The 15,936-nt window shown below is 36.9% G+C and overlaps 1 protein-coding gene across 4 annotated transcripts in view; it reads left to right on the forward strand.

Annotated features, from left to right (window-relative positions):
- Strn3 (striatin, calmodulin binding protein 3) overlaps positions 1 to 15,936 on the forward strand; it is a 107,168-nt gene that overhangs the window by 46,081 nt on the left and 45,151 nt on the right. For all 4 annotated transcript variants that reach the window (XM_005376966.2, XM_013510383.1, XM_005376968.2 and 1 more), the window contains exons 2-5: positions 2,315 to 2,418; positions 2,858 to 2,931; positions 7,332 to 7,413; positions 12,031 to 12,204. In XM_005376966.2, the coding sequence (XP_005377023.1) occupies positions 2,315 to 2,418; positions 2,858 to 2,931; positions 7,332 to 7,413; positions 12,031 to 12,204 (434 nt within the window). The remainder of the gene's footprint in view (positions 1 to 2,314; positions 2,419 to 2,857; positions 2,932 to 7,331; positions 7,414 to 12,030; positions 12,205 to 15,936) is intronic.

The raw sequence follows: 15,936 nt of genomic DNA on the forward strand, positions 1-15,936 counted from the left end.
ATCTACCAGTCCATTTAGGATCTTTTTAATGCCATTGTTAAATTTCTAAATTTTCCATGCAAAGATCTTACGCATTTGTGTAATTTGTAGGTACTTTTATTTTTTGGTGCCACTGTACGTGTTCCTTATAAGTAGTTTTTGTGTTCTTTGTTTTTGTTTTTTTTGAGGCAGGATCTCAATATGTAGTTTAGGCTGACTTTGAAGAACTCACTATGTAGCCCAGGCTGGCCTCAAACTTCAACCAGTCCTCCTGGGTGAGCCTCCTGAGTGCTGGGATTACAGGTGTGCACCAGCATGCCTGGCTATAAATAGGTTTTTAAGTGTTTATTTGCAGAGGTGATGCTGTGTTATGACCTGTAAGAGTAACTAGAATGTCCATTGTCAGAGCTCTTATGGCTTCTCTTACATCTGTTCCCCTTCTCTTCAAATTTTTGGTTAAGCCCCTCTCTCTGTCTCCCCCTCTCTCCCCCCTCTCTTCTTATCTCTCTCTCTCCCCCGCTCCCCCTCTCCTTTCCCTCTCCCTTCTCCCCCACTATTTTTTGAGACAGACTTGCTATGTATCCCAGGCTGAACTTGAATTCCTCCCGCCTCAGCCTCCCAAGTGATGCACCACCATGCACCACCCCCCCTTTTTTGTTTGTTTTTTTTTCCCCCGGTACTGAGGATCGAACTCACGACCTTGTGCTTGTTGGGCAGGTGCTGTGCCACTGAGCTAGATCCCCAGTTCCCCACCCCCTTTTTAATCTCTTACAATATATGACTTTCGCTTAGTTTGTAGTACCTTTCTCAGTCAGAATATCACCACTAATAACTATTTAAGCAGAATAAAATGAGTTTTAGCTTTTCCACGATAATTGTAGAATTAGATCTAAAAATTGGAAGTACATACTAGCTCTATTGTATGTGATTAATTTAAAAAAAACTAGTCTGTATAGGAGGAAAACCCAATTAGAAATCTTTCTTGAAACACATATAATGAAACTGACATTATCTTCTTTTACTCATAGCTTAAAAGAATAGGAAGTGATGCCAATCTCTCTAGCATCATAGGATATTAAGTTCTGAATATTTACCATTTATTTTCAACCTTTGTTTTTATTTGGAAACTTGTATTTTTCAGTTTATATAGTTGTTTTTAGCTTCTCAAGTGTTACGAAGTTGTGGAGGGTTCCATGTGAATATTGTGGGGTAGTGCAGAATAGTTTTTGATGACAGTGGGCATTTGTTTCTTAGGTTTTTCATTAATCAAACTGATGGAGCTGGTCTTCTTGCTAGTATATTTCTGTTAACATTCCAGAATTAATGTAATAAACATCCAGCTGAATATGTTTGCTTTGATTCCATGTTCACTGTAATTTTAGAAAGTTCTTTCTCATGCTGATCAAACACACCTGTATCATCCCAACAAGCACATTTTACCTGCTATGAAGGTTGGTTTTATTGTGAATATGTGCATGACAAATAAAAGAGGCTGACTTACCTGGAAGGACCAGTTGAAGGCAGAGAACTCATTTTCACAATAAATAATTAAGAAACAAGTATTGCTGTTAAAATAGAAAATTAATAGAAAATGAGCTCATGAAAGAAATGATAGCAAAATATTTTCAGTACTCTGGAATGGGGTGATACAGTGGAAGAGATCATCAAAATTTTTGAGTATTTCAGGAAAGAGGTGGTTTTGGGGGGCTTTTCAGTATTGTTTTCTTCCTTTTTTTTTTTTTTTTTTTCCTGAGACAGTGTCTCCCTATGCAGTTTAGGCTGGCCTTGAACTCACCATGTAGCCCAAGCTTGCCTCAAACTCATGGTGATCGTGCCTCAAGCCTCCTGAGTGCTAGGATTACAGGTGTGTGCCACCATACCTGGCAAGAGGTGCTTTTGAGGTAGTGTTACTTTAATATCTGATATTCTGAATCATTTCTTTTTGTAACTGTAATCCCAGTACTTTGTGACTTTTATGTTAGGAATTGAGTGCAGACTCTGTGTGTGTGTGTGTGTATGCATGTGTGTGTGAGAGAGAGATGCTGGCAATCTAACCTAGGGTTTTGCACATTCTCCCATAAGTGCAATTTGTAAATAAAAGTTTCCCTTGAAGATTATGTAAATATTATGTAATAATATTAGAGACCTTAAAGGATTATAAGCAAATAGCTAATTTATGGTTATCTTTGTTTTTAAACTGATTGTGTTATCTGAGAAAGTATTGCTCATTTTTAAATCTTGTAATCATAAGTTAAATCACAGTGCTTGCTTTTTTTTTATACTTACCTATGTATTTTTAAGGAAAATGAAGTAAATGTATATTTTATGTTTTTAGGCACGGATAGCATTTTTACAAGGAGAAAGAAAAGGTCAAGAGAATTTGAAGAAGGATTTAGTAAGAAGAATAAAGATGTTAGAGTATGCATTAAAACAAGAAAGGTATGTATGCTTTATTTCCTTTATGAATAAAATAAAGCAGTTTTGATTTTTTTTTTCTTTTTTTTGAAACCAGGAATTGTGGATTAGTTACTTGAGTGTTTTACCATTTTTGTTTGTTTTACAACAGTATGTTCATGAATGTTCTTTGCAGATACATGTATGGTTGTGTTTTTTTTGGAGTCAGGGTATCACCATGTAGTTCAGGTTGTCCTTGAACTTACTATGTAGCCCAGGCTGGACTTGAACTTGTGGTGCTCCTCCTGCCTCGGCCTCTCAAGTGCTAGAATTACATGAGTGCACCGCCGTGCCCAGCTGCAAATAAACTTTAAAGGAGATATTCATATTATGTTTTCTTACTGGAATAATGTTTAGCAATAGTCACTTAACTTTGGAAAAGGAAGCGGGTTACTCTTTTACCTATTTATTATTAAAATTTCAGGGCAAAGTACCACAAATTAAAGTATGGCACAGAACTGAACCAAGGTGACTTGAAAATGCCGACCTTTGAAGCAGGTAAATTTGATTTTTCTGTCACTTTTTAGAGGTGTTTTTATGTAATAGGCTTGTTCTCTTTGTCCTCATTTTGCTTTCATGGCTTTAGGGAGATGGCTGACTATTATAAACGTCCTGAAACTTGGAGGAAATATTAAATGTGGGTAAAAAACAATAGCTTCATCTACATCCCAATCCTGAGGTTGCTGTTCTGTTTCCCCTGCATTGAAACCTGTGTAACAGTATCGGTGTATTTTTCCTAGTAATTACAGCTGGCCAGTCTAACGTAGCTATTTTTTCACTTGTAGACAATTTTTGTCTTACGTAAGTTTTTTTTTTTAGTATTTAATATGTTTTTTGTTTAATCTGGAGAAGCTCTAATTAACTCACTGTAGTCCTAAAATAGTGGAAATATGAGTGGATTTAGAAAATATAACAGCAGCCAAATAAGGTTAAAGGAGAAACAAAAAATTATCTCCAATTTACTCAGCTTGTCCTAGTGAGTGCCAACATAGTGTCTGATGAATAATTACACAGCAAAGAGAGAGGGTTGGGTGGAGGAAAGAGCTAACAGCTCAGTGTTAATTTTAGGACTCTGTGTGACTACAGTTTGAGTTGAGAAGAATAAACATTTTGATTTACATAGCAAGGCTTGGGAATATTGGGAACAGTTTATTTTTTAGTATATGTAGAACTTAGTTACTTGTTTTTGATAATGTGGACAAATTGAACCCTGTGGTGATCTTGAATGCTGGCTGCTAAGGCAAGAAACAAACGTGCTCTTTATTGGGACATACAGTTTTTTCTTGTGTAATTGTTTCTATATTTAATAAAGTCAAAGCATGTGTGTTAGGAAACAAGTATGGATCTTTTTACTTAGGTATTATAAATCAGGTATTAAAAAATCAAAGTAATTTTTAGCTTAACAGTAGATATGAAAGAAACCACTTGAAATTGATTTACTAATCCTTTCCACTTTCACTTTTATCAATAGGACCATTTATTATGTTTAAGTTGTCATGTAAATAAAGCCAAGATCCAGATAGGAGTGGCATGGGTTTTCTTGGGTCAGGTTTTTCAGCGGTTATGGAGGCTCATTCTGATGCTAGGCAATAACACTGTTCTTGGGATCTCCTTGGGAAAGCAAGCATAAACGAGGCCTAGGTATTCTGAGGTAATTACTATAGCAGTCCCCTTACAGTTAGAGGTAGGTAGTACATGCCTTCCTTAAAAAATTGATGAACTCAAAAGATTTCAGACGTGTTCTTTCCAGTATGGCTAGCGCATTCAAAAAGTGAGCAGGCACTCTTTAAAACTAGAGGGCTATCCCCTATGCATACTCACTGTTGCTGAGATAGAAGCTAAGCCGGAGTCAGAATTGGCTAAGTGGTCTCAGTGTAATAGTTTGTATAAAGCAGGATCATTAGATAAAACTCTCTTGCTCACAACTAAAATTGTGGTAAAACTACTGTTTTGTTAAACTGAATAAAACAATATCGAAGTGTTCTATTTACAGGAAACAACATATCATTTATAGTGAAAATCTGAAAACAAGAACATCCTGCATTAAATAGCATAATGGAATATTGTTTAGTAACAAAATTGAACAAACTATAGCTAAACCTGACAATATGGATGGATCACATAAATGTAAAAAGTGAAAGAAATCATTTATATCAAATTTAAAAAATAATATTTGGAAATCAAGATAGTACTGATCCCATTGATTGATTGATTGATTGATTGAGACATGGTCTCACTATATAGGCAGGCTGGCCTTGAACTCCTGGCAATCCTCCTGCCTCAGCTTCCTGAATGTACGTATCACATCACCTGGCTGGTATGCTACATATCCTTTTTAGAATTGCTAGTGACTGGAAGGAGTGATAAGAAATGCTTTTAGGGGTGCTGATTTTTTTACTTCATTTAGGTGCTACTTACTTGGACATGATTAAAAAATCATTAAGTTGTAGATTTATGATATGCTTCAACAATATCCCTTGCAGCTTTATAATAGTAAAAGAACAAAAACTAATTTTGTCATTAAAAGACTGGTTAAACTACATAGGTATACACCTTCAGTAGCATATTATGTGATATTGGTGGTATGTGTCTGTAGCCCCAGTTACTTGAAAGACTGAGGCACAAGGAGTGATTGAATTCCAGAGTTTCAGGCCAACCTGGGCAACATAGGGGTTCCCAGTCTTTAAAAAAAGGAGGGGCAGGAAGAGAAGGATGAAATGAGAGCAGGGCAAGAAAAGCATGTACTTTGTGTGTGTGTTTTACTGGGGATTAAACCCAGGGCTTCTCACACGGGAGACAGGTCCTCTGCCACTGAGATACATGGCCCAATCCAGTGTAATCATTTTAAAATGATAATCTCTGTTAGCATAGACTGTTCAAGATGACTTTAAGTGACAGAAACAGATTATAGTACAGTATAGCCACTAGCTCTTTTTTTTTTTTTTCATGGAAGGGAGTTGGATTGGTTATGTATATATTTTTATGTAGAAAATATAAACTCAAATACTAATAGTAGTTGTTATTAACTTTTTTTTGGTACCAGGAGTTGAACTCAGGACCTTGCGCTTGCCAGGCACGCACCGTGCCACTGAGCTGTCTCCTCAACCCCTGTATTTGTTAATTTTTGATGATAGTGATGCTCTTTTTTTAAAGATATTTTCTCCTACATTGGTTATATGATTTAAAAATAAAAATCTTTTAAGCAGAAAAGTAAGCAGGGGGACTATTAGAATGAGATAATCATTTTTAGGGATCACAGTTTTTTGTATTGGGGGAAGAATGAGATAATGTTAATAATGAGGTTGTTGGGGTGAGATAAGTAATGTTTGTAGTGTTTGAGTTATTACAAAGTATCATTAAGTGACTGAGGAGTGTAGGAGCCTAGTAACCATGCACCATGCTGATAGTTTTCAGCACTAAGTGTGCAGATCAGTCTTCCATGCTCCTTTCATCTTCATTGCTTTTATTTTAATAATGAGAATTTGTGGAAAACGTGTATAATGTTAGGACCAAAAATAGTTTTCTATTTCACTCTAGGGATATTAGTTGAGAGCTGAGATTACATTGTTTATTGAACTTTGTGTGTGTGGTGGAATCCAGGGCTTCAGACCACTTTACTCTTTTTATAGGGGGTGGATGTCTCATAAGTGGAGTGCTAGTCTGGCATGTGTGAGGCCCTGGAGTCAGTTCCCAGCAGTGTAAAAGAAATGACTAAAAATGAAAAGAATTAAATGCATACACTCTGTTGCCTAAGAATAAAACTTGGCTCTTTATTATAAAAACTTACTTTCTAGCTTAACTTTTAGTTGTTTTTGTTGTTGTTGTTGTTTTTGTGTTTTTGTCTTTGTGAGGCAGGTTCTCACTATGCAGTTCAGGCTGGCCTTCAGCTCACTTTGTAGGTCAGGCTGGTCTCAAACTCATGGCTATCCTCCTGCCTCAGCCTCCCGAGTGCTCGGATTACAGGCATGCGCCACCATGCCCATCTTCACTTTTAGTTTTAAAAATGAAATTGACTACAAAATGTCTTACGATTCAGACTTAAATTCTACATATATAGACCCTTTGGTATTTTTATACATGCCCAGTATTTTAGCTGTTCTTTTTTTTTTTGCTTTGTTTTATTTTTCCTTCTGGTACCAGGAATCGAACCCATGACCTTGTGCTTGCCAGGCAGGCGCTTTTGCCTCTGAGCTAAATCCCCAGCCCCTTTAGCTGTTGATTTTATGTTTGTTTTTTTTGAGACAGGGTTTCACTGTGCAGTTCAGGCTAGCCTTAAGCTTCTGTGTAGCCCTAGCTGGCCTTGAACTGGCAGTGATCCTCCTGCCTCATAATCCTGAGTGCTGGGGTTACAGGCATGTGCCAGCACATTCAATCTAACTATTGATGTTAAATAGCTTATATAACATGACTTTTTAATTTGAAAGGCATTTGATTCAGTAGTATTCAAATAGTAAAATATGATTTCTAGTAACACTTCATTTTAAAGCCTAGGCCTTAGTTTTTTTTGTTTTTGTTTTTTCTTTTTTGTCTTATTGAGGCAGGGTCTCATTATGCAGTTCAGGCTGGCCTTGAGCTCACTTTGTAGCCCAGGCTGGTCTCAAACTTGCAACGATCCTCCTGCCTCAGCCTCCGGAGTGCTGGGATTACAGGTGTGCGCCACCACGCCTGGCCAGCCTTTGGCTTTTGAATCCTTCATAGTAATAGAGTACTCTTGGGTTTTCCCAAATTTTAAATGGGTAGGGAAGTACCTAAGTGATTATAAATAGTCTAAATTATTTTTTTCCTGTCTTTTATAAAATGTTTAGGTATGTTTTGTGGGAATTTATTCCTAAGAAAACCTGGGCATTGTTTTCAAGAATTGAAATAATGAATGTAAAACGTTTTTCCTTGATTTTTAGAAGAAACCAAAGACACAGAGGCTCCCCCAGCACCTCAGAATAGCCAGTTAACGTGGAAGCAAGGCCGACAGCTATTACGACAGTGAGTAATAGCTTCATTTTCCCCTTTCTTTAAGGAACTAGGTATGAAAGTGTCCTGATTTTAAAGATCATTTAATTGTAGTTGACTAGTGTACGTTCTTCATATTTCTGTTCTGTTTGCTTGTAGATAGTTGAGTTTTTTTTTTAATAGTTGAATCGCCTTGTAAAACTTCATTCCTTCCAAATTTTAGGATGATGATGATTCCCTGCTGTCAGGTAAATGTTTGAAAGATTGGTTAACTTGAAGGCCAGAACAATAACAGTACAGATCCCTCTAACCCTGTCACTACAAAATTCATAGATTTGATTTCTTTCAAGTTGTGTTGTATATGATTTGTGGAAGGAATTAATCTGACATTTTTCAGAAATGTTTTGCCAATCCTTTCAGTTGAAATTTTGTAGAAACTTCACATTTGAATTTTTATTGTGTTAAAAGTACTTCTGTGGCACATATGTTGGTTGTCTTATCTACTTGTTTCGTTTTTTGTTTTTTTTTTTTTTTTGAGACAGGGTCTCTCTCTCTAGTTCAGGCTGGCCTTGAACTCACTATGTAGTCCATGCTGGCCTTGAACTTGCAGTGATCCTCCTGTCTCAGCCTCCTGAGTGCTGGTCTTTCATTACATTTTTAAAACATCATTGCTTTCATCCTGCTGATGTGCTGGGTAATTTGTAGCTACTCAACTTTCTCAATGTGTACATACTCACTTTTACTTCATTAACCCCATGAAGTGTGGTCAGACTCGATCTTATCATTTACCCAGAACTACTCTACCTCTGGAATATTCTGTCATCTCAGTAGTCATCAGCTGTTCCACCTCTCTCATGCCTGATATCATGTTATTTGCCCTCTGGCCTTTCCTTGATCTGCTTTATTTTCTTTTTTATCTTTCCTACCTGTAGGTGGTTTGGTTTGGTTAGTGGTTGTTATGGTTTATGTCTGTGTGTCCCCCCAAAGCCTCATAGGGCCATGGGGCAGGCTTTTAGAGTTTGATTAAGGGTGTGAGAGCTGCACCCACCCTGGGGTGGATAGTTTGCATATGTAAGGGAGAGGAAAAGAGTGCTTGAGGCCATTCCTCCCCCATTCCGCCCTGGTGTGTGTTTATTGCTTTTGCTGTGTTCTGCCACCCTGAGCTGTAGCTCTCTGCCATGTGCCAGTCTGCCTTGTAACCTGCCAAGTATGGACTGAAACCTCCACAAACTGTAAGCGAAATAAACCTTTCCTTCCTTAATGTTGGGCGTCAGGTATTTTGTACCAGCAAGGAGAGAAAAGTAACCAAGATAGTGGTACTGAGAATTGAACCCAAGGCCTTGCACATGCTAGGGAATGTGCCCTACTACTGAGTTACATCCTCAGTCCTTTTAAAATTTTATTTTGAAACAGGGTCTCACTAAGTTGCCCAAGCCAGCCTCCAATTTGTGATCCTCCGGCATTGCCTTCCCTAGTAGCTGGCATTTACTTCTATTTGCTTAGCTCCTCTTCAGAGCCTTTGATCCATCACCCTTTTCTAGTACAGGGAAGTTTTTTGCTCACCATTTCATCACCGGTTTCTTATGTCTTCTTGTAAAACCCCACTCTAGTTCACTCTGCTGCTGTTTCTGATTAACTCTTGGATCAAAAATACAGAATCATGTGAATATTATCTGTTCATGGTGTCCTGTTTAAACATTGTAGAGAGCTGGTTTTTTTTTAACCCATAACCCTAATCACCTCCTGTTCCCATTGTTGTCAGTGGATATTCTAGACTTTTACCGCAGCTTAGCTTACTCTCTTTTACTCTCATTAAAATTCCTCAGGTTCTGCTTCACTGAAAATACAAAAGTTACTCAGTAAGAACCTCAAATTTTTTACTTTTCTTTCTGTGAGTTTATTCTTTTATTCGGTACCTCAGTTTCCAGACTTACAGTGATTGAAACATGAACATCAGATTTTTGATTGAAAGTTTCCATGGTGTGACTAGCAGAATTGAGGGAAATGTTCAACAACAAACTGTCAGGAATCAAGTAGCTTGAAGGACTCCTCAGAGACTGAAAACACCTAGGATATGTTCTTACTCTCTGGTTTTCTACTCCTCAATGTCAGCTTTATTTTGTTTTGTTGACAATTTCCTTTTTTTGAATGGCACCCTCCTGGCCCCCATCAAACAGTTCTGAGAAGAATTAGAATTGGGCAGACTTGATCAAATAACTGCATGCTGGTTAGTAATTTTTACCTAAGTTGTTTCAGATGTTGGGAATTCATTCAAGCCAGAGACTCTGGTGCAAGGTAGTGGCTTCCTTCAAGAAAGGATTGCATGTTTCAGAAGAGTGGGGACAGCTGTAGAGAGATTGGTTGCATGGTATTCCTTCCTAATCCCATTTCCTGGATTTATAATCTATCTCTGCTCATCCTTTTCTTTCCCTTTGACTTTATAGTCAATTGTAAGGATCGTTTATCTCCAGTCTTTTTCTTGTTACTCATTTCTTAGCTGTTTAGTCTGTTTTCTGTTTCAATGCTGAAGCTATCACAACATAATCAAGAAGATATATATATATATTTTTTAGTTCATATTAGATCTCTTTGAAGCATTTGACATTATTTCTTTTTGAAACATTTAATTTTGAATTCATGATACTGGCTTCTGCTATTGCCTCCCTTCCTCCCATTTCTCAAGTATTTGAATTTTCTTTTGAGTTTATTTTTCTAGCCCTTTAGAAGCTGATGTTCACAGGCTTTATCTTCTGTAGTGTGTTTAATCTTGGCTAATTTCATTTAAATCCATGGCTTTGAATACCATTGTCTTGGTTACTTTTTTCTCGTTGCTGGGACAAAATACCTGACGCCCAAAATTAAGGAAGGAAAGGTTTATTTCGCTTACAGTTTGTGGAGGTTTCAGTCCATACTTGGCAGATTACAAGGCAGAGTGGCACATGGCAGAGAGCTACAGCTCAGGGTGGCAGACAACAGCAAAAGCAACCAGCATACACCAGGGCGGAATGGGGGAGGAATGGCCTCAAGCACTCTCTTCCTCTCCCTTACATATGCAAACTATCCACCCCAGGCTGGGTGTAGCTCTCACACCCATCAAACTCTAAAAGCCTGCCCCATGGCCGCTTGAGGCTTTGGGGGGACACACAGATTCAAACCATAGCAACTATCAAAGACTTAACAACTCAAATCTGTCTAACCAGTCAGTCTCTCCTAAGCTTTTGTTATTGTCATCAGATAAACCCAGGGCCTTATATAGTCTTCTGAGCTCTTACTATCTTATCCATGTGCCTAATAAACATTGTCACTTGACTGTCTTGTTGAATACTATATGGTTGTGTTATAGCTACCCTGTAAATTTGATTCTGACTCGTTATTCTCCATTAATTGGAGTCATCAGCCAGCCAGCTGAGCTAGAAATGTGAAAATTTGCTAAAATTCTTATGCCTTCTTTCATTTTACTGCCATTTATTTGTGTATGAAGTCACAAAGATGAGATCTTACTTTTGTCACATTAGTTTTCCTGTTTTTACTTCTTGCTTTGTTAGTGGCCTAAGCTTTCTCCTTGTCACTAGCTTTTACCTAAAATTCTTTCATTCTTTGGCTAGCGTATTTAAGGCTTCTCTTCAGTGTCCTTCATTAGCCTCTTAAATACTCTTGTCACAAAAAGCCATTCACAATCCATAATATGTCATCATCTGGCCCCTTTCTTCCTTCTGTTGTCATCCTGAAACAAAAGTTAAGTAACTTGGTTTATTCTTTTTTTTTTTTCCCTCTGGTACCAGGAATTGAACTCACGACCTTGTGCTTGCGAGGCAGGTGCTTTGCCGCTGAGCTAAACCCCCAGCCCTAGTAACTTGGTTTAGATAAAAGGAAAATTTGAAAACCACAGAGCTAGAGGAATGTCGTGGAGTGTTAGATACCAGGAGAATTACCGTGTTCAGTGATCTCTGCTTATGAACCTCGGGTTTAAATATAGCATGTCACTATTTTCAGTTCTACTTTATCTCTGCCATTCCTTATACATTAAAAAAAAAATTATCCACACACATACCAGGGTATACATTCACACTTACATACATATCTCATCAACTTTGAGATATACCTATCTCATCAACTCCTAAAAGCTTTTTAAAACACTGAGGCTTTTTAGGTTTCAAAATGATTGGCCCTTACTACTAGCCATAGTATATGTTGTGATGGGAAACCTTTTAGAGCTTCTTTTTGGGATTGTTTTGGGTTGGATTGGATTGGACTGGACTGGACTGGACTGGACTGGACTGGATTTGAAGCAGGGTATCACCATGTAGTTCAGGCTGGCCTTGAACTCATTGTGTTTCCCAGGCTGGCCTTGAGCTTGCATTGATCCTCCTGCTTCAGCCTCCTGAGTGCTGGCATTAAGGGGTGTGCCACCACGACTGACCTTAGAGCTCTCAGCGAAACAGATGTCCCACTGCAGCACATGTGCCATGGGTTTGCCACCAGTGCATATTTAAGTTTTGGGTTGTCATTGACTTTGTTCCTTTAGCACTGAAACTGTTCAGTAGAGAAGAACACAGGAAGAATATAATTTTAGAAATCCTTTCATGTGGTTTTTAAGTCTGCCAGGTGTTAACATTATGTGAAATTTACTACTTTAATTTTCTCTTATAGGTATCTTCAGGAAGTAGGTTACACAGATACGATATTAGATGTTCGGTCTCAGCGGGTAAGGTCATTACTTGGACTGTCTAATTCAGAACCAAATGGATCCGTAGAAACAAAGAATTTAGAACAGATCCTGAATGGTGGTGAATCTTCTAAGCAAAAAGGACAAGAAATCAAAAGGTGTGAGTTATACTTGTAGATTAATATTGTTTAAGTAATGGATATTATAAATTTCCTTTGCTTCTTATTACTAGTATTAATAGCTTTTGAAACAGAATTGAGATTTAAAGATTCTCCCTCCACCCCCTAAATGTCACTGTGGGCAAATACATTTTGCATTTAGGTGTTTTTTAAACTTATCTCTGTTGTGTACCAAGAGAACAGCTCTAGTTCTGAAATAGATGCAAAATTAAAAGGAAAATTTGAGGTTGATTTCATATAATTCTGAAGTGTTTTAACATTAGGATTTTTAAGTTTCTGTTAGTTTTTTAGTAAGTTGTAGTGCTACTCTACCTCTAGAATGAACAGTAGTTGTTTAGAAACAAGACTTTATATTGGGCTTGGATTCAGCAAGCTACTAGACGTACTTTTTAAAAAAAAATCTTTGAGATACAGTATAAAATTCATATACCGTAAAATTCACACATTGAAGGAATATGATTTAATGTATTTTTAGAATACTCAAAATTGTTCAGCCATTACTGCAATCTTTATTTAGGACATCATCATCCTCAAGAACCTTATATTTATTTAGCAGCCATGCTCCCATATCTCCAACTCTGAGCAACCCACGAGTCTACTTTTCAAAAATTTTGCTGGTACATTTTAGTCTACTTTCTTTTTCTTTAGATTTGGATATTCTAGATATTTCATATATGTGGTCTTTTGTGAATGGCTTCTTTCACTTAGCATATTTTGAAGGTTTACTGATGCTTTAGCCTGTGTCAGTACTTCATTCCTTTTATTTACTAAAAATACTTCTTTCCATGGATGGTGTATCACATTTTCAAATCTACTTGTAGGGCATGTGGGTTACATTTGGGAATACTGAGTAAATTTGAGGAACTGTGAAACTTTTTTGCAAAGAGGCCATACTATTTTACATTCTCATGAGCAGTAGTATAAAAGTTCTGCTTTCTCCTCACCACAGTTGTGATTGTTTATCTACCAGCTATACTTTTTATTGATACAAACTTAATAAATGTAAGGAGTCAAGCAGGTAAAACTGTTCTCATTTTTTACCATGAGCTGTCACCCTGAGTAACAATAGTCAGAAGGAGAAAGAAAACAAAAGAGTAGAAGGTACCAAATGAGTAATGATTTACAGTTTAGAAAATAATATATACAGTTTATAAACATTATTTCACACATTGAAAGAATATGGTTTAATGTATTTTTAGAATACTCAAATGTATCAGATACTGGATGTATTTTATGATATTATGCAGTTGTCTCAAACATGTTCTATACAATTGGCAGTTAATATAAACCTTTAAGATTTTTTATTTCTGAGAATTATGTTCATTAATACAATAACTATGACATCATATAGAGCCTTTTTTTTAAAAAAAACCTCTGATTTCAGGAAATACAGAGCATTTTGTATAGCAGAAGAGAAAAATTTAATATGCATTTTTCAGCCAAGCTGGTCAGCTGACCAGATTAGGTTCATAAGATTTATAAATATTTAGTGCAGCCAGCTGTGGTGGCACATGCCTGTAATCCCAGCAATTGGGAGGCTGAGGCAGGAGGATCATTGTGAGTTTGGGACCAGCCTGGGCTACACAGTGAGCTCAAGGCCAGCCTGAACTGCATAGTGAGACCCTGTCTTGAAAAGACAAATAGATACATAGATAAAAAAATAAATATTTGGTACAGTTTGTTTTGGCACACCTGAATTTGAAATCTTAATTGCATATCTATGATAAACTATCTTCTCCTTATAAAGCTTCTTGATTTTTTGCAAGATTTAAGAGTTTGAGAGATTTTTGTTTATGGCAAAAATAACAGGAGATTTACCTTCTTAGGTGTGTACAGTACAGTATTAACTGTAAGTGCAGTTTATACAGTATGTCTCTAAAACCATCCTCATTAAACACCATCTCCACATTTACCTCCTACTTCTACCCTTTGGCAAACCATTCTACTTTCTGTTTCTGAGTTTGACTACTTTAGATACCTCATCTAAGTGGAATTGTGCCGTAGTTGTTCTTCTGTGACTGGCTTCTTTTAGGTAGCATCATGTCCTGAAGGCTCATCCCTGTTGTCACATATAACAGGATTTCCTTCTTTTTCACAGCTGAATAGTATTCCATTGTATGCCTACATCACATTTCTTTATCTGTTCATCTATCAGTGGACATTTAGGTAATAGTTGTTTTATTCAAAGCTCATTTCCTTTGTAATGAGCGTACTTAGATTTTCTGATTCCTCACAAATCTAGGTTTTTTATGGTTGATCCATTATTGGAGTTATTTGAAAACACCTAGGAATAAGAAAATGATCCAACATGTGGATAGAGATTTCAGCAAAATAGTATTTATGACGTCCCGATTTGTGATAGAAAAAAATGAGAAACAAACTTATTGTCCCTTAGTAGAGCAATGATGAGTTTTATACTCACAATATTAGAAATCAGTATGCCTGACAGGTGAGAGTATGAATTGTGCAAACTGGATTTGAATCCTGACTTTACACATTCTAGTTGTTACTTTGGGCAGAGTACTTTGCCTACATTTCCTCATTTGTGAAATGGGGATCATGACGTTGATGTGAAGAGATGATTTAATGTAAAACACTTAGGACAAGACCTGGCGCATAGCAAGTGCTGTGCAAAGCCTTGCTGTTGTGGAGAATTGTGTTGAGGGTGACCTCACCCATGAGTAGTGTTTACAAGATTCTGCTAAGTGGCTATCACTGATGTATTTTTTTATTTATGAGAAGAGGATGTTTCAGGTTTGCAGTACATCATAATGCAAAATGTCTCCTTAATGAGGATTCATTGAGAGCATTCCCCGAGATCTTATAACTGGGAAGTTGTACTGCTGCTTAGTAACGATCTGATTTACCTTTAACCATCAGTTATTGATCCCTTTTTCCTTTTTACTCTTTGGAATCTCTGGGCCAGATTTGTGGCTTGCCTCTAGAAAATTTGATTTTTAAATTTTATTTTCTAACTTTAACCCTTGGCATCATTTTATTTTCCTGTTATGTGGGTATAATAGTGTTTTTTCTGTTTTTTACCTTTTTAGAATGAGAAAGAGCAGTGAATAGTTGGCATAGAAAAAAAAAAATTATGCAATAGATTGCCATTTAGACCTGATAGGTTCAAGGCATATTTTGTTGGTGTGCCTTCCAGAAATTATGCCAAAATGACTGAAGGGCTTAAGTGCAATAACATGAGGACCAAAAAAAATGGACATACAAAAGAATTGAGAGAATATACTGTTCATAAGATAGGGAGAATTTAACAAGTTTTGGAAGCTGGGAAGAATATGGAAGAGTGACAGCTGATTTAGTGGTACCAAGAAAACTTAAATGTAAGTGCATTTGGGAGCAGTAGGATGAAGAAATGGAACAAGCCAGTTCCAGTCCTAATATTCCACCTGTCATAAAAGGTAAGGAATTGGAGCTATCAGGTAATCTGGAGTCACAGATTTAGATAAGGTTATGAATACAGAATTGATTTAAAGTTTACTTAAGAAGCTTAATCTCAAGTCCCTTCTTCTATTCTGTACAGATGAACACATCTCTCCTACACCAAAGTGTGGAAGTATATTTTCTGGTAGAATTGAACCAATGATGCTTGACTTTTTTCTTTTTTTAAGAAATAAAACGACTGAAGGATGGGTTATTGTACTGAATGAAAACGGTAAGGTTACATGACTGAGCATTGAGGTCCCATTTCTAAGC

Source organism: Chinchilla lanigera, unplaced genomic scaffold, assembly GCF_000276665.1.
Source record: "Chinchilla lanigera isolate Chin_1 unplaced genomic scaffold, ChiLan1.0 scaffold00008, whole genome shotgun sequence".
In the NCBI taxonomy this organism is placed as follows: Eukaryota; Metazoa; Chordata; class Mammalia; order Rodentia; family Chinchillidae; genus Chinchilla; species Chinchilla lanigera.